This window comes from Strigops habroptila, chromosome 8, assembly GCF_004027225.2.
Source record: "Strigops habroptila isolate Jane chromosome 8, bStrHab1.2.pri, whole genome shotgun sequence".
NCBI lineage: Eukaryota > Metazoa > Chordata > Aves > Psittaciformes > Psittacidae > Strigops > Strigops habroptila.
This window is the reverse complement of record NC_044284.2, coordinates 17860954-17880278: the sequence shown is the minus strand read 5'-3', so window position 1 is coordinate 17880278 and position 19325 is coordinate 17860954. Positions and strand designations below refer to the sequence as shown.

Below are 19325 nucleotides of genomic sequence, written 5' to 3'. Positions count from 1 at the left end.
ATAACATAAAATAGATGTGATTAAGAACAGAGATTTTACACATAAAACTGGATTAATGTCCCCATCAATCTGTGCCTTTCTTGGGACTGATTCCACCCACAGCTTAAATGCTCAGCTTGCTGTCAAGGTTTTTCCCAGTTTGGGTCCCATCCACTGCAACATGACACTTCCCCAGTGCTTCAGCTCTGCCATGCAGCTGTACAATGTAAAGCTCTCTTAACAGAAGGTGTTCTAAAGGCTAATAGCAGTGCCTCTGTGGTGTGTGGGAGGGAGGGAGACTGAGGATGGGACGCCAAGTCCAGCACTCACCAAAGGCACATGTCCTGCTGAAAGACTCGTTGAAGCTGTTTGCATGCACATGTAAAGTCCACACAGCCCGACTTAAAACAGCCTACCCGCAGCCTGGCAAACCTAAAAATGGTTGAAGTTTCTGCCTGCATTTCTTCTGGAGACTACTGACCTGGTTTTAAACTCACAGAGCTCTTTCATGTGCACGCTTCCTGCTTCTCAGACGAAACTTCCAGCTACGTTTTGGAACTTGATTATTTTATAGCGATCAACTGATGGCAAAGCACCTCCTTTACATTCTTCAGGTTAAATTTTCTTGCAGCCAAGAAGACACGTGTGTGGTTAAAAAGCTGGTTTTCACTGTCCATTCTGCTGGAAAGGCACTGGGGCCATGCTTGAAGCTCTGCAGTCAGAGCGTGCTATATCTTAGTAGCCAAGCAGACCACATTCACTGCTGTATTTCTCAACAGCTCATTGGTCCAACAGTTGATATATATATATATATTTAAAATAAGCAGCCTGAGTTATAGCGGCAACCATCCCACAAATAGTCAACTGCTATTCTACAAGTATACACAGTATTGCAAGATGCATGGAAGACCAAAAATGCTGTGCAGCACCAGAAAATGATAGCATCATATCGCCACCACATGTTGTAGTCACCAGAGTCACCACTCAGCTCCCCCCACAATGCACTTTAAGGACATTGCTTGTCACCTCTGCATGATGGGAAGGACTTTGTCCTGTCCCCTAGACAGGGAAGCTAAATCAGAGTTAAACAGTTTGAACACAAGCCCCAACATTGTGGTAACAACTCTGCTCAGTTCTATGTAGCAAAAGGATCTTTCAGTGGAGGATTTCTTACTAATATCCAAGATAAATTTGTTACAAATCACAATGTTTTGTGTTGGAGTTTTCTTTCTTCTGTTTTACTTTCTGGGTTTTTTTCAGGATTTGAGATTGCTGTGGGTAAAACTATACACATGGAACTAGCCAGGTCTGGGAGTGCTGTCAGAAGACACTATGACAAGTGACAAGTACAGTAATCACCAGGTTTCTTTAGTGAAATGCTCAGCCGTACCCAAATGTGGGTGTCTCCAATCTGTGCCAATGATGCTTGCTGAAGAAACCTGCTGTCTTGGCCAGCAGGTAGCTCCCGCCAAAACCCGACAGCAGGAAACTGCCAGCACTTGAAGAGCCTCCATCTCCACATTACCTTCCTATCTTCAGCCACTCTTCCTTCATCCCCAGGCCCCAAGGGATAGCGTGGCACAGACAGAGCTCCGCATGCCCCGAGGACAGCACTTTGCTCTTGGCTGGTTGCCTCTTCCCCCACCCCACCAGCCGCTCGCTCTCCCATGCCCCAAATGCGAGCTCTTCCTTGGCTTGCTTTCCTATTTCAGCAGGAGCAATCCTATACCCCACAGCCCCACAGGTCCAGTCTCCCATAGACACAGCCATGCTTCCAGCACCCCCAGCCCCACAGGAAACCAGCCACTGCTGCCACTTCAGCAGGGATTTTGGCTTTGTAACCGAAGATTCTTGTCATCTTTAGTTATCTAGGCCACTGTTCTCTAACTATGAGACATGGTCAGGTCAGCTATTTTTAACCCGAAGTTAATTATGTACAGCAGTTCCCATGACAGTTCAGAATCAGGTATTTTAGGCTGATTTTAGGGTACTTCAGGCAAACCTTGGGTTTGTGTGACAAGGTTTTGGGAGCAGGGGGACCACAAGGGTGACTTCTCTGAGAAGCTTCCTCCGTGTCCCGTAGAGCCAATGCCATCCAGCTCCAATATGGACCTGCTGCTGGCCATAACATATTTAAGAAGGGGAGAAAAAAACCTGCGCAACAGCAATTGCGGATGGAGGAGAGAGTTGTGAGACCATGTGTGAGAAACAGCTCTGCAGATATCAAGATCAGTAAGAAAGAAGGGAAAGGAGGTGTTCCAGGCACTGGCGCAGAGCTTCCCCTGCAGCCCATGGAGGACCCCACATTGGAGCACGTGGGTACCCAAAAGTGGCTGTGACCCCATGGAGGAAGGAGGCCACGCTGGAGCAGGTTTGCTGCAGGACTGGTGACCCTGCAGGGACCCACATTGGAGCAGTCTCTGCCTGAAGGACTGCACCCCATGGAACGATCCACAATGGAGCAGTGGGTGAAGAACTGCAGCTCGTGGGAGGGACTCACATTGGAGAAGATGGTAGAAGACTGTCTCCATGGGAGGGACCCCACATTGGAGCAAGAGAAAAGTGTGAGAAGTCCTCCCCTGAGGAGGAGGGAGCAGCAGAAACAACATGTGATGAACTGAACACAACCCCATTCCCCACCCTCCTGCACTGCTAGGAGGGAGGAGGTAGATAATTTGGGAGTAAAGTTAAGCCCAGGAAGAAGGGAAGGGTTGGAGAAAGGTGTTTGTAAGATTTGGTTTTATTTCTCATTATCCTACTCTGATTTGATTGGTAATAAATTAAATTTTTTCCCAAGTTGAGTCTGTTTTGCCCATGATGGAAATTGCTGAGTGATGTCTCCCTGTCCTTGTTTTGGCCCACAAGCCTTTCATTATGTTTTCTCTCCCCTGTCCAGCTGAGGAGGGGAGTGATAGAGCGGTTTTGGTGGGCCAGGGTCAACCACCACCCCAGTGCAGAAAGGAACAAAACACTTTTTGGTCAAGTTACCAGCCTTGATCGACTCATTGCATCTCTGAAATGATGGTGCCATACATTACTTTGTAAGGAAGGTGCTGCACTCACATCAATCCTAACATCTTGTGCAGCAGTGGCACAATCACGGTCGCACTGAAGCCAACTGAGGAGTACGTTACAAATTTATATGGGACTTCGACTTCCAGTCGCCTCCGTGCTTCCAGGTCGCCAATGGGAAACTTGTATCGATAACCAAGCATGCCAAGGACCATGCTCTTCATGAGCTGTCGCGTCAGCAGAACAACAAAGATCCCTACGAAGAACCTGGCTAGCACTACCACCACTATTTTACTGGTGATCAGAGGAAATCCAAGCTGAAAATTTCGGCTAGTGTAGGCTGGCACAGCGTATTGGTTATTTAACCAAAATCCCACAGTTGCTCCAGCTCCCGCTCCTAAGATAGTAGTGGTGTCTCCCCTGGTAGGGCTGTAATAGTCTAGTTTGGGGTAGTTGTAACATAAGACGAGAGGCACAACTATGCAAAGCAGTGGGCAGAAGGGACTAGTTAGCAGCAAGTGATCTATCATGTCCCACGCAGGGTACAAGAGCACGAGCAGCACAGCCGAAATCAGCGCTCCACCAATCACGTCCTGCAAAGAGATCACGTTTAAAAGCTTTGTAAGACCTGGAAGGTAAAACAGATACTCTCTGGTGATTGTAAAAGACCACTATCTGCATTCATGGGTGCATAGCAGTGGAGGAATGCCCTGAATTCACAGCAATGGCACTGTCCACACACGGTGACAAGCCAAAGCCTGTGCTAAGCAAAATGCAACAATCCATAAACCCAACCTTAGCCCTGTCCATGCGAATGTATCTGTTGACCTATACTTTTCCCCTAAACATGTGAGAATCTTCCCCTCATCTGCTTTCATGCTTTAAGGGTACTCTCCACCTATGACCTCAGTGGAAAAGGCAGGTGCACAACTCCATCTCAGGTAAGCTGCCTTCATACAAACCCCTCCCATAGTCCTACAAGTAATTTCATCTTAACGGTAAGATTATCCCTTGCTTGCTTTGCATAAATAGGAAGATGCCGTCCTTTGTCAGAGACAAGCACTCAGTCTGAGAACACAGGCTGCAGGGGAGAAAAGTGCAGCGCTGTGGGACGTGATGAATGTGCCATGATTTCTGCCAGCCGTGGCGAGAGGTAAGCACCACCAGGCAAGAATACATCAGGAAGAAATTGGTTGCCCAAGCCTCTGAAATCCGGCTTACAGTAAAGTGCCCGAGGCAAGCGCATAGTTAAAACCTGATTTATTAACAGAGGCAAATAAGGTGTTTTGAGAACTTGATTGTTTTCAACTACACAGCTGGGAAAGGAGACAAGCAGGTAACCCCTAACAAAATCCCTCTGTATTAGAGCAGTCAGACAAAAAGCACTATAATTTCCCTGTGCTGCTCTCGTTGCATCACACAGGAGGCAGCAGAGTTTGCACTCTGACCATGAAATGCACTGCAAAATCACGGACAGAAACATCCTCTTCTCAAGATTCTGTCTTTTTCACCGAGTCATGACAGTTGACTCCTACCATGCTTGGTCACAGGCTAAAGTGAATTATTTATAAGAACTTCACTTACAATTAGGCAGAAATGAGGGGACTTTTCCACAACAGAAATATTTAATGACTTTGTGTTAAATGCATTACACCAGTATGGTTGAAATTTGGCTGTTTATAGCTTCCAGGCAATAGATTCACAGTACATTTGGTTTTAAGCAACTTCCAGAGCCATTTTGCATATTCCTAATATAGATTTCTGCTCACATTTATTCCCTCATCCATGACATGGGGATAGCCATGGAAATACACAAAGTTGTTCACAGATGCCTGATACATAAAATACCATTAGGTGTCAATATTTCACAATAATCCATCTTTTGATACCAATTTTCGGATGATAACTTTACACCAGAAGGCATGCATTTGGCCCAACACCAAGTAAGTGCATCAACATGAAAGAGCTGGGGGTTGCTCCCAGCACTGATGCTCAGAAATCCCATCACCACTCTGTACCTCTGTCTCCCACCCTGCTTTGTCCGCCTCATATTAAAAGTCCTGGCATCTCAATGCCCCCTCCACGTGCAATTAAGGAGTGAAACTGAAAAGCCATTCATTTGCTTTTCAGTTTCAATTACAGACATTTAACCAAACATTAACATTCCCCTAACAAAGGCTTTGCTGAGATTTACGCAGCTGGCTCCGGCAGTTCCCAGCCAGGGCACAGACAGCCTCTATTTATGGACCTGATTAAAGTTGTCTGAATTTTGTTATCCTTCTGGTCAGCCCAGACCATACGGTGGTAACACAGCTCCTGTAGTTTTCAAGAAGGACCCAGATAACCAGCTCTTCTCCCAGCCAGTGGTCTCCAAACTGGGTGCACAAGGAAACCCATCAGGCTGTGGGAAGAAAATACTTTTTGCACCACTACTAAGTAACAAAAAAATAAAAAATATTTTAAAAGTAGTGCTTATTTCATCCTTTTTAATTTATATTTTTGTATGTATCAGTACATGTATACAATTTATAAGTAAATAAACATATATTAGGGTGCATGCTCAAAATTTTTTTACTGATCAAAATGTTGGGAGACCAGTGGTTTATTCTGTTCCCTGCTGCCTCATCCACTAAAACACGGGCTTCTCATTTTGGAGACTCCTTACTAAAAGCTTCTGGTTTATTCTGTTCCCTGCTCCTTCATCCACTAATACACGGGCTTCTCATTTTGGAGACTCTTTACTAAAAGCTCCTAGAGAGCGTGGGACATACCCAGCCACAGACATCAGTAGTGACTCTGTTTGGCTCTGCTACGCATGGACAGAGGTTTGATTTCCTGAACACCCAGAAGAGGCAGGTGACTTCAAGACCAGCACTTGACAAAGACATTTAGCAGTGCAGAATTAATTATTAACCCCCCTCACCTGTTAAACTAAGGAGAAAGTGGGAAGAGGAGGGATGGATCTGATTTCTGTGAGAAAAACTGGTTTTCTGGACTCTCCCCACCGCGCACCCAGGAGCAGGACCTTAGCTTTTCCCAGCTGCTGTTAGCACTCCCAGGAAGCACATTCTTGCCTGTCTGCCTGTGTAAACACATTAGCCTCTCACCAAACCCACAATTATAAAGGAATTTTTAAATGAGGGCAGGCATGAATTTTGCTCAAGGTGCTGCACTACCGGCAAAGCCTAAACCCTCCGGTTTCCTTGCTGGGACGGTCCAGCTCCCTCAGCACAGTCTAGTCCTCCCACAGGCTCCATCCCCCCCTGCCGTGCATCTCAGCCCTGCTCCCATACAGCACCCCCTGCCTCCTCTACAGTGACGAGCATTTGCCTGGGTTTGACACAAGGGCGGCCTTGCTCCTATTGATTTTAACTAGAGCTGTCATTTTGCTTTGCTGCCTACAGAACAGGCCACTATCGGGTTTCTCACGTTGCAAGTCATTGAAGATATTTTCCTGTGCTACAGGTACATTAAAAAAAAAAATGCATAAATAATAAAAATGAGGTAAACATTCAGCTGCATGTGATGCCTGGGATGCAGAACTGCCCATCACTGAGGGAGCATGGTAGCAGCACGGTCCATGGGTACCAGCACCACTGCTGCTCTTCTTGTGCTGGGCTGGTTTTTTTGTTTCATAAGGTCTTAGAGCACAGTTTGGTTTAGGATTGCAAAACCTTTCTGAAGGCAAGACCCTTCTACGCTCTTCCCAGTGCAACTAAGGTGGGAATTGCAAACACTCACAAAATGCACACCAAACACAGTGGTACTCAAGCATCTTCCACGATACTGCCAGCCAAAGCAAAGATAACACTTTTTCTATTCTATCATGTACATGGTCACTTTTTGCCTGAACTCCCTTCATGCTTTCATTTAGTGTGAGATGCTACTCACTCTCCTAAACAAAAATCTTATTTGCTTTCCACTCCTAGAGGTTACCGTTTCATCCTACAAGGACTGTACTGCCACAGTGTGTGAGGTGATGCCAGCTTGTTATTTGTTTACCAGCTTTAAAATATTTAAGGTAATTTCAGGATTAATGGTGGTGGTAAAAAAAACCAACAGATACAGCAAAGGAGCAAAGGGTGTGGGCTACAGCTACTCTCCCAAGGGTGTGATCACCAATACATGCACTAACACTGAGTCAGTGTACCTCAGGGAAAAAAGAAATAATTTATTTTGCCTAGAGAAACAACTTCCAGGTTTCTTTTTGGTCATAAAAAGTGACCTTTTCACTTCTCCCTGTATCCTACCCATGCTGGACATTATTGCTTTTAACTCACGGCTGCGAGAGGGGCAGCTGCAGTACGAGTCAGGTTGTCACAACATCAGCAGTAGCTCTGGAGTGAGTGGCTGCCCTCCCAAGTCCCCACTGCTGGCTAGAGACAGGGCAGTGTGCATTGCAGCCAGGAGGAGACCCAGCTCTGCCACCACAGCAAACATCAAACCCATATGCTTGGTGCATTAAGAAACGCCTACTTCTGACCCTGAAGGGTTAAAAGGTGGCTAAAAGCCTCCCTTCTTCCCCTTGCTTTGGGGGCTGCCCTCAAAGTTCTTCCTAATAGGATTTGAAGTAACCTTGCTCACATCAACCCTGGCAGGGGGGTTGGAACTAGATGATTTTTAAAGGTCCCTTCCAACTCAAACCATTCTATGATCTTCTTGGAATACTACGCACTCACATGAACACCATCACCCATCATTTCAAACACAAGATGACTCAAATATGCTCCAGCAGTGGTGAGACAGGAAAACTTGTTCACCTCACTGAGGCACAAATCAAAAATAGGGCCAAAGTTTAAGAGGGAGAGTAAATGGGTATTTTCTAAAATATGACTCTCCAGGGGAAAAAAACCAAACACCACCAAAACAGTCCTATTGTCTCAAATTGCTTTTTGTTCCTTAAAAATACCCTGTAAAAAAGTACAGATTTGCTGTTTCAAAATGTGTCCAAATTTTTACTTTGCCCTTCTCAGGTAATTCCATATTCCTTTTTTGCCAGCTCCTCAGACTCCATCATTTAAGACCTAAAAGTAAGGACCCTGCCTTTCCCCTGCTTCTCCATGCACGTGGGATATTCTCGTGTTGAGGTGGTGCAGGTGGGTTGTTGTAATTATATTATCTCTTAGCAGTGCAAGTGCACTGCTTCTACCCCAGCCTCTGTCTGGGTGATGCTCTCCTGGTAACACAGCCCAAGCAACGGGTGTTTCTTCCCTTTTCCCTAAGCATAGTATTCATTTCAATAAGGCTCTAATGATGCAGATAGCTCGCATACCAGCTTAATGCCTCTCCAAAAGGTCTTTAATGGTAACATCTTTTGTACTGACGTGACTGTGCTTTTTGAGGCTGCTCCTGATCCAAAAGCAACACCAGCAATGCTGAAATACAGGCTGATTTATAGAGCCAAGACTACAGAAGATGAGCCTGCGTGGCGGAGCTTCAGCTACAGCTGTAGCAAAGCATGATGCAACCTCCTTGCCACTCCTTCTCTGGTTCCTCAAACAGGAAAAATTCAGTTACACTAAGTCAGTGAGTATGTTACCCATTCATTTGCTTTACTAAAACATTATGATCACTTAATACATAATTATATCCTGTCAGCATTCATTTTCTATTAATAACTCAGTTAAGAATCCATTAGACAGATGTTGTTTCAGCTGCTGGCTTGGCTGAGCAGCTCCTGCGCCTTGGCCCAGTGGTGTGTTGGGCAGCTCAGGGTGGGAGCCATCCCTCCAAGTGTGGAAAATGTCTCTGAACTGCACTTCTTTCCCGGAAGAACTTGTCATTGCAGGTGGGATGCCACCACAGCGAGATGGATTGCATTTGGGCAGCTGTGATCACCAGGCATTTTCCCAGCTCTGTCCTCTCCATGTCATGCAAAGCAAAGTACATTCATCCTTTTGAAAGGCAGCGCTGCTCACACTTCAAGGAGCTGCTTTTTATTTTAAAGCCCTTTTTTATCATGTCAAAGGCATAAAGGACTTCTTCTTTACCCTGAAATCCATCTAAATTTAGAGAAGCCTCATTATGATGGACCAGCAAGGGAAGTATGCAAAGAATTTTTACTGATCGACTTAAGGTCACTAGCCAAGAAAGGGTGTCTCCAGCTTCGATTTTATATATAGTTTTGATCCACAAGGCCTGAAAGGGAAGGTCAAGCTCTATTTTATAGATAACCTTAATCTCATAAGGGCTCTCTTTTTTATAGTCATTGAGTCCTTATTACAAACGTACTTGGTAAAAAAATACAACTATTTATGCACACGTAACCAACCAACAATGCATATCATACTCCTGCAGGGCAGTAGCTAGGAGTTTTTATCTGTACTTAGAAAGCTAGATGACCCCTCTGACCACTACATAACAGATCAATAATGTTTCCTCTTATCAAGAACAAAGCAGCTACTGCATAATCAAAGTTGCACTGAAATCTGTTCTTAAAATAGGACTGACACCTCTAAACAACTTGTGCCCAACAAGTCTGTCATATAAAGTCATGGATATTTTATGATTTTTTTACTTTGGATGAAGTATTTGTGCATCTCAGTCCTTTAAGAATGGATTTCCTTCCAGCTGAAAATGAGAAGCTTGATATAGTATTAAATGCCATGGCCCTATGTGTTAACAGGAGACATGCTGTCCCCCAGTCCTTCAAGGGCAGCTCACTCGTCCTATATTAGCCTCTCCTCTGCTCCCTGCTGGTCACCGGCATGACTCGCCAACCTGTTATTCCTCCCCTGACACTCCCAGGCTAAACCAGCCCAGAATACTTGCTGACAACAGTGATACTATTGCACAAAAGGCTTAGCTCAAGAGCAGCTCCAGTTGCCCAAGTGCATTCCATACAATTAAAACTTCAAAACAGAGAAGTACAATTCAGATGCCACACCATCCTCACCCAGCTCCTCAACCCACACACACCGCTGCTTCCCTCATGGGATAAAAAGTACCCCTGGAGACACAAATAGCAATAGCCTGGGGGTTTCCTCACAGCTGCCTTTGAACAGACGGCCTGAGCTTTACTGGCGTGACTCCTATATTCCTCAGTGACATGGACTAGGCAGGATGCATACTGCTTGAAGAGTGGGAGATGGGAATCACTGAAGATAAGCAGAGCTGGAGGCACAACCAGGACAGGGCAGCGCAGGGCATCCTTACCAGGACTGTGTGCATCCCTGTGTAGAGCCTGCTGAGACACACCAGCGTCGAAAACACGAATGCTGCTACCAGACCTAGTTCAAATGGATACTGTGAAAAGGGAAAAATAAATAAATACACTCATTACACCATTATTTCACTTTAACAAATAAAACATCCAAACAGCCAGACTGACATAAGGATCTCAAACTGGGAAGTGGCTCCTGAGCTGTACTTTCCTAAAGAGATTAACATGACCCGAGGGGAGACCTCGCATTGGCCAACATGCAATCCTGCTGGAAGGTCATTTCACTTTCTGTGGTGCCTACTTTTGTGAAGGTCTTAGTGGGGGAAAGCCTGGGAAATTTGCAATTTTTTCCCCACAATATCTACCTGCAAAATCCATGTTAGCGCTAAAGGCCTTAAGAAAAAAAGGCACAGCATGTTATGCAACCTGTGCCTGAGGCTGAACTGCAGCCTCAGATCACCCAAAGGGAACGCGATAGCTTAAGGGCCTGGCCAAAAGGTGTGTGATCAATAGTCCTCAAGCAGTGGGCTGGGAGGGGAAAATCAGTGACTGGGCTCAAACTGCAATCCAGCTATTAAGGCAGTCAGGACCGCTCTTGCCTGTGACACTTAAGTTTTATTCATCTTCTTATAAAGCTGGATTTGCTTAATTCTCTCTCTGAGTTGCTCATAAGCATGGGAAGAAGTGTTGAAATAAATCAACATTTAAACAGGAAAAACAGGAAAAAAATCAAAACACATTTGCTAAAGAATAAGCTTAACACATTAGCCCTTAATCCACTCATTCAAATTCTGCAGCTGAGTGGACTGGTGGGCTCCTTTCAGTCTCTAAAGGAGATTTTTATGAAAAAATAAACCAACCCAAAATATAAATAAATGAAATCAATTCACCCGATCTGACATCAAGCCTGTGCTGCCGAGAGGCTGCTGATTGACATGGGTAGCCACAGGTCAGTGAAAAAATGTGGAAATTCTAAGCATAACAATTCACTTCTGACCCTTTCCTCCCTGGCGTACTCCAGCCCTCGGGACAGAGAGCTCAGACCCAGCTGAAGATGTCACTCCCAGTTCATAAAACGCTATTTTTACCTCAATTCTCTAAGCCTTGGGAGGGTTTAGGCCCACTTTATTCCCCCCTCAGCAGGCCACCTGGGAGCTGCTCCAGATTGGCAATTGATGACCTAGGCAGCTTGAGAGGATAGCTGTGTAATGGACTCGTAGATTTTTCCTTCTTAATAGAGGCAATCAAACCATTTGATTATTTTACAGCAGCTTTATTGTTTCATGGCAGGTTCCAAGAAGTACAAGACAGCCTGTGAAGAACTGCGTGTCCCACTGGTAGCTTATCAATTGAGGAGGAGGAGAAAGTGCTGCTGACCGGGCCTTTCTGGCATCTCTGACACATGGGATGGATCTGGCTTTCCAGGGCTGACAAATATCCCATCTTATGGCTCCTCCTGCCCATCCTCATCCCACTGCCAAGCTGCTCTGACCAGTTACCATAGAAGCAGAGAGCTGGCAGTGCAGCTTTAGGCGCCACTGACCTGCTCACTTACCCTTGCACTGGGGGCAGGAGCAAAGCTCACTGCTTCAAGGCTGGAACTGGAGGGGTCTGGAAGTTAAATTAATTCAGAGATATTGGTGTAATTCAGAGATCTCCATTCTTACGAGTTACAGCCCTAGGAACAGCACCTTGCATCAAACAGATGGCCACCTTTTGTCCCTGCACACATGCCAGCACTGAAGGAAGGACACCCAGGGACACTGTGACAGCAAGACCCCCTGGCCATACTGTGGGGCCTCTTGGTTACATGGGTCTATCTTTGAAATACACTTCAGAGGACGGAGAAACATGCTTAAATATGATGCAGCCTGGAAGTTATTATTGCTAGAGTACAGGAAATATATGTTTAGATTCACAAAATGAAACAAAAATAATCATTGTGGAGAAAAGAGAAATAAACCTTTTAGAAGGATTAAAGGCTGAAGGTCTGGGGAAAATAATTGAGAGATCTCATCAAGCAGCCTACTGCCAGTGCAGTGAAACTGCTGTTACTTCTTTGACAAACAGGCTCTCAATCATGTTGTAAGCTATTAGCCTAAAACAATTTTGAGCTGGGGGATTTCCAAGGATGCTTTTTCTGCATCATACAAAATCCAGGCAACATAGAGCTACTTTGGTTTCCCTGGGAGCCAGCATTTCCCAATGTGCAGCATTGGCTTGGCAGGCACAGGGTGGGCACAAAATGCTGACACTGAGCACCTTCCACAGCAGCATCGTGGCTCCCTGCATGGTCACCCCATGCACAAAACACAGTAAACTCCCCAAACCTCTGCAGCGCAGGGCAGTGCAGCCCATCCGCAGCGCTGAGTGGGGTTCGTGCTAAAGAAAGGAGATTTCCGTGAAATTTCTTCTTGTGTCTATTATCGGCCAGCTATGGGTAACCACAGGGAAAAACACATGTCTGTGAGAATAAATACACAGCTGCTCTGGAAGAGGCAACAGCTTTGGCTTGGCTAGTTTTCTGCAGCTTGCTGGAAACAGACACATGCTTTTCTTGTCTAACTTTTTTTCTTTCCTCTTTTTCTTTTTGTACCCCTTACCTTGTACTGGTTCACAGTTGCAATGAGAAAGGAGAAGGAAATGGCGGTAGCTGCCATGGCATGGGTGGAAGGCATCCCATACTCTGCATCCGTCCTCATTTCCAGCTTGACAACAGGTGGCGAGAGGGGCCGAGGCCACTTCAGGATGTCCTTGGAGACTTGGCCTATGTACATCACTATCTGGGGAGAGGAAAGGCCACATGCCTGTCAGTCAACACGGGCAATGCCCACTCAGCCTACCTCTATTTATGCATTTTTTCCTGCAAAATCCACCACCCCAAGTGCAGAATTTATCCCCTGAATTATTAAAGGGGTTTCCATTATTCCAGTCAGTGAAGGAAGTGGTACAACTGCACCATGTTGTAACCTGATCAGAAGTGGGACCAAAGGAGGGCTCACTGACGAGATGCAGCAGTACAGGCATGAGACGGACAGCTGAGTCCCATTCCCCCCATCCCTTACAACTCCTCTCCTGCAAAACAAACAGCTATAAGAAGTTTTTCTGCCACCACCTTCAAATCACTGCCTTGCCCAGCTCCACGCAGCAGGTCTCCGAGGGCAGCACCAGCTCTCCTGTTCCCAGCAGCTCCCACTTCACCCACCGCACCAGTTGCTGCCGGAATCCAGCCGGGATGCACCACCACGGTGCGTATTAAATACTAACCTTGGCGTCCTCGGGGAGGCAGCAGAGAGAAAACTGGACGGGCAACATGAAAGTACCAGTTCTCCCGCCTAACTTTCCAAAAACAAAGGGCTTTTGTGCACTGCTTGGGACACCGGAGGTTTAAGCAAGGACTTCATTAATTAGCTACCAGTTAACAGCTAATTAATTAATAACTCAAAAAGCACTGCAACACGGTGATTTTGGGGAGGAAATGCTGCATTTTCAGGTCACTGCAAGCAATAACAATGGGAAGCAGGGGCAAAATGCAAAGCTGGGCAGCATGTCCAAGAGGTGCAGCCCATCCAGCACTGCCCAGGGCACCTGCCATGCTGACAGCCTCTGTTCTTCAGCACCTTCTTCTCAAATGCAATGGGCTCTCAGCATCTACAGTGAGAAGGATGTGAACAAAAGTCACCCAGGGTGTTTCCAGAGGACGTATTTATTCCTACCCTCCTCCCTTTGAATAGTGCAGCCAAACGTATGCAAAACAGGCTCTTCAAAACAAAGCAAACCTTTTTCTTAATACAAAAATCAGGTTAACTGATGTCTGCCATGAAAGCTCAGCTGCTGCTGTGCGAGACAGCTCGCTGTTCTGCTTCTCACACTTCCACCAGCAAAGAAGGGGTCTTAAAATAACATTCTTCCTATGCTGGTGTTAGCCATATGCCAGAACAGCAACATGATCATCCGCTGCCACGTTTGTCACCAGCCACATGGCATCCCTCTCTCTCCCACCAGCCATTTAAAAAAATAGTTTCAAATTAAAATAAAGATGTCAGGATTCACAAATCAGGACCAGGAAAAAGCCAAAACATCACGTTCCTCCACCCCCCTCTACAGCAAAGCATTTGCCACAGGAAGTGCTAGGCTTACAGCCAGCACCAGAGCCTGGAAAAATGACTGCTGCAGCCTTTGCATCCTTTATCCCTCACCACATGAATCACATTACCACCTTATTATCAGCAGTGACACACCTGGCAGGTCCTACTTCACCCTGATACATGGGGCATAGGGCAGTCAGCAAATACCCTGCCCCAGACTGCTCACAGTGAACAAAGGCTCAAGCACAAGTCTCTTAAAGAAAGACCTTTGGGGATTTATTTGGGTAATGCCACTGGTTTCCAAATGGATGCAAGCACATCTTTGGAAGTTACTTAAATTCCAGGGTTGTAAACAAGATTACTCTAACAGAACATGAGACATGGAGGCTGCCATTTGTGATTCCATCTGAGAGGCAAAGTAGGATGAGCCAGTTTATCAGCAGTCCTTTGTAATAATGACTTCCACCTGTAGAAGTATTATTAGCACTAATACATAAGAGTGTTACAGAAAAGGAAATGAGTCATCTTTGAAGTGAAGGCTATGCTAGGACTTCTCTGATGCTGAAAAACAGGCTGGATGCTGGAGGAGGTATGGATAAGCAAAAATACCAGGTATCCCCACAACACCTTTCTTCCTGGTATTCCAGATTAAATTCTGACCCTTCTATTAAAAAACCAACCAAACAAAAAAACACATATCGTATGTCACATACTGTTATGGGAGACGAGACAAGCACCATAAAATATGAAGAGGAGTCCCGAATACGTCCAGACTAAGCACTGATCTCTTTGCCTTTAGTTCCTCTGGGTGCTGTGCACATGTTTTTACACACAATGTCCTGGATTATTTGGCAGGAGCAGCAGTTGTGTGTATGGTAAAACATCCCCCACCAGCTGAACTGGCAGGCTTCCCAGGAAGGCAAAAGATGGCAAGTGCACCATTGCTAGAAGCCACCCAGCAAAGGTGCTGGTCACAGGTGGCTGGAGGAGCACAGGGCTGCCCATGTTCTACAGCTCACAGGACAGCAAAGCAACCAGCCCAGAGCCTCTGCCACATCTGCTAGTGGTGGGCAGAGGGATGTCCTCCCTGGGGAGATGGCCCCATGGCATGGAACAGGGCAGGCAGAGCACCAGCTGGGACCTATACACCCGTGCCCAGCCCAGTCCTGCCAGGGACTATCACAGGGCTGGCAACTGAGGGCAATATCCCCGTAAGAGTGCCAGGCACGAACATCCAGAGCTCAGCCACAAACAGTGGAAACAACCACCCAAAACCAACAACAACAACGACGACGACAAAAAAGAAAGAAGCAGGAGGCCACCAAAGATAGACTCATTACATGATAAGTGTTTTGCAGAAACACACTTGCAGCATTTTATTTCATTGTAGGATTGATCTGAATTGCACTCTACTGTGGCTTTCATCTTTTCATCTTATGAAGATGGTAGGTATCTGCCTTGGTTAAGTGGCACATTCTCTCCTAAGCCACATTTCATTATTTCCTGACCTTATTTCTCTGTCATTTTGGATTTACTCTCTAACAGTCCTGGGAAAGAAAGCAAGCTGCTTCAAAGTTTTAGCCTGTTACAAGTTTTTTTCAACCTAGTAGATGAGAAAAACCCTGTAATAACCATTGCAAACCATAACCACTGAAGCACTGGAAGGAAGGAGAAGGGTGATGGAGAGCTGAGCATGGGCAACAGGCTAAAGATCAACACAGAGCTAAGCCTCCCATACACTTGACTTGAATTGCCTATTCATGCACTGCCAAAAATCTTTGATGGCCCTGGAATTAATTTAGCACAGGCAGAAATTACCCCAAGTCCCAACCAGCAGGTAACTTGGGATTGCTTAGGTCCAGAGGACTGGCTAGTTTTGCTGTGATTTCCAGCCTGCCCTAGGTGAGCCAAACAGTGCATTTCCAATGGCTTTGGACAAATGGGAGAAGGGTAAGGCCTGACCCAGGATCATGTCACCTTGTAGCAGCTATCTGCAGCAAGTTTGTGTGTTTCAACGTCTAAGGCAGGGTGATCCCTCAAGCCTGCAGTGCTGGGCTTCACCCAGCTCCCCTTTCTTCACAAGGACTGGAAGATTTAGGGAAAGAGGAGCCAGGCTCAAAACAGGCTCACCTAAGATTTAAATAAAACTCATCCCTAAAGTCTTTACGTGCCCATGTACGTTTCCACCCAGGGGGTCTCCAAGCCCAAAGCTGAACATTGGAGAGAGGGAACAGGGCCTCGAACATGGAGTGAGCAGACACTATTTGCTGTCTTGTAGGCATGGCAAAGAAGAGAAACTTTGAGCAAATTAATTCTTCACTGCTTCTTCCTTATGCTGCAAACATTTTTTGCCTACCTAGAATGCTGTATTACAGCTCTCAATGTTTTCTCCTGTGTTTATTTCTAACAAGGCTGTCTTCCACTCTGAGTGACTCAAGATCAACCAACTTTTCTGCAGTTCTGGTAGAAAATGGTTTGCATAAATAATTTTAATTTTCACATTAATAAGTACCTCTGTCTCTATATGGAGAATTTGTCTGGACCTGGAGACTTTTCCATTACTGAAGCAACAAAGAAAAAGCTGTGAAGGACTGTGTAGGACACAATTAGCTGGAGAAGATAACCACACAGAAATGCATGGAAATTTAGTTGAGATTTCACCAAAGTTGATGGGATGGGCATGGCTAATTCCCTTTACTCTGAAAGCTGACAGCAGTAGCTCTAATTACCCTGTAGCTCAGACTGGTCAAACTTTCCAAAATGAAACTTAACCATTTCCCACCTGAATTACAAAGATGTGCTACTGAACAAGGGGTGCTGCCTGGGAGGGAGGGGAGCTGGGTTCAAGGATGGGAAAGGGAAATCATATACTCATAGAATGGTTTGGGTTGGAAGGGTTGTTAAAGATCACCCAGTTCCAACCCTCCTGCCACAGGCAGGGACACCTTCCACTAGCCCAAGTTGCTCCAAGCCCCATCCAACAGGTTGCCTGGACAAGTTGTGGCTGCCCCATCCCTGGAAGCGTTCTGGGGTGATGAGCTGTTCCCCTCTCTGTGAGCATCAGAGTCCCATCAAGTGACCTGGCTCCTTGACATTTGTTTAACTCTGGTATTGCTTCAATGATCTAAGAATTGGGTTTGCTCACCTGCAGGTGTAGCCTGGCATTTTTCAGTGGCTTCCCCTCACTACTCTTGCAACCACTGTAAGCAGCACTTCTGCAGCAGGAAGCAAGAGCACTGCATGCAGATGTACCGCCATGGTGTAGACATGTATGAAGGCGGATGCATAAACAAAGCCAAGCCAGTTCCATATGCAGAGGCACAGGACTGGTGCATCAGGGCACAATTTCCCCTATGGAACATTTCCATGACAGCTGTCCAAACCCCAAGTCTGACAGGATTTAGGAAACAGGCCCAGTGCTGCAGATGCACTGTGTGTGGCACATCCCACATCATCCCTCCTCTGCCACAACCTCCACACAGGGACAGACACATCTGACCATCCCACAGGAATATGAAGGTCAGCAAAAGCAATTCTTTTTGTGCTTTGTAATATTTCGGTTAACAAAGGTGAACCAGAACATCTTTATTTTCAACTTCTGATTTTGCAGCTCTCCTATCTGAGCTATTGATCTACTAAAAGGACACGATGAAATTCTAGAGAAGACACAGGGTCAGATAGCATTGGTGACATCTTCCCTGAGACACGGCATGGCAGCCTGACTTTGAATCTGCTGGTTTGGCTCGAAAATAGAAACTCTATAACCTGGCTTTAGAAAGCCTGACCTGCAATCGTATTTGTCATCTTCTCACAGAGGAAATTTACAGTTTAAAAATGATGTTGCTTTTGTTTTTATCATAACCACTATGTGCTGATAGGAGTGACGAAGAATACGGGGAACACTGGAAAGAGGGGGAAAAAAGTAAAGATGCAGTATTAATAAACTGGCATTTGCAGGAGATTAGGCCAGCAGAAGCTAACACTGCATTCATGGTTGCCAAGGCAGGTGTGACTGATTCACCATACAGAAATTAAACCAAGCATCCAGTCAGCACTCTTCAGAGCTTCTATTCTCAGCATCCCCCAACTAAAGCTTAAGTCAGTAGGTAAGCACTGCAACAGATAATAGCTGTGTCTGTCCCCCTCGAGCATCATTTGGTTCACAGTGAAAGAGTAGCAGGGCAAGGAAGAGAATGTTCTCATGGAGATATTCCTTCTACCCCCAAGTCAATGCCAAGAACTAAGGTTTGGCTTCAGGAAAAAACACCATGAAAAACACTTAACAGCACTGCAGGCCTGGTGGAGGAAGCCCCACAGAGCAGCAGAGCCCCAGCTGATCACATCCTGCTCCACATCCCCTCCCTGCATACAGAGGTGCCAATGGCAGCCATGAGGCTGGGCACCTCCTTGAGGCACACAGGCCTTATGGGAGAGGGTGGCTGGCTAGGAGGGCTCGGGGATCTGCCATCTCCAGTGCAGCTATTGTTTTCCAGAAAATACAGCAATCTTGTGCTAGCTGTTCAGGATCTGTACACAGTGTTTGCCAAGGATTTGGGCAGATGCTATGGGACTTTTAAGGTCACGTGTAGGTGGTGGGATGCTCAAACACTTGGATTTTCCCAGCCATGATGCAAGCAGCACACCCACAAGGCAGGTCTCCAGCCCACCACAAGCAGTATCATGGCAAGGGGCAGCAGGAGGGAAGTGGCAGCTTCTTTAAATATATATATAGGAGGGAGGTGGTGTGGTTTAATCCCAGCCAGCAACTAAGCACAATGCAGCTGCTTGCTCACTCCCCTCAAAGTGGGATGGGGGAAAAGCTCCTGGGTTGAGATAAAGACAGTTTAATAAATAAAGCAAAAGCCATGCACATAAGATAAGCAAAGCAAGGAATTCATTCACCACTTCCCATTGGCAGGCAGATGTTCAGCCATTTCCAGGAAGACAGGGCTCTGTCACACATAACGGTGACTTGGGAAGACAAATGCCATCACTCCAAACGTCCCCCCTTTGTCTTTCTTCCCCCAGCTTTATATACCAAGCACAACATCATATGGTATGGAATACCGCTTTGGTCAGTTGGG

The 19325-nt window shown here is 46.0% G+C and overlaps 1 protein-coding gene across 1 annotated transcript in view; it reads right to left on the bottom strand.

Moving 5' to 3' along the window:
• Positions 1-2744: 2744 nt before the first annotated feature.
• SGPP2 (sphingosine-1-phosphate phosphatase 2) overlaps positions 2745-19325 on the bottom strand; it is a 35664-nt gene continuing 19083 nt past the window's right edge. Inside the window, exons 3-5 of the mRNA XM_030495871.1 lie at positions 12757-12936; positions 10147-10236; positions 2745-3584 (exon numbers count right to left, since the gene is read on the bottom strand). Coding sequence (XP_030351731.1) covers positions 3039-3584; positions 10147-10236; positions 12757-12936 — 816 coding nt within the window. The 3' untranslated portion in view covers positions 2745-3038. The remainder of the gene's footprint in view (positions 3585-10146; positions 10237-12756; positions 12937-19325) is intronic.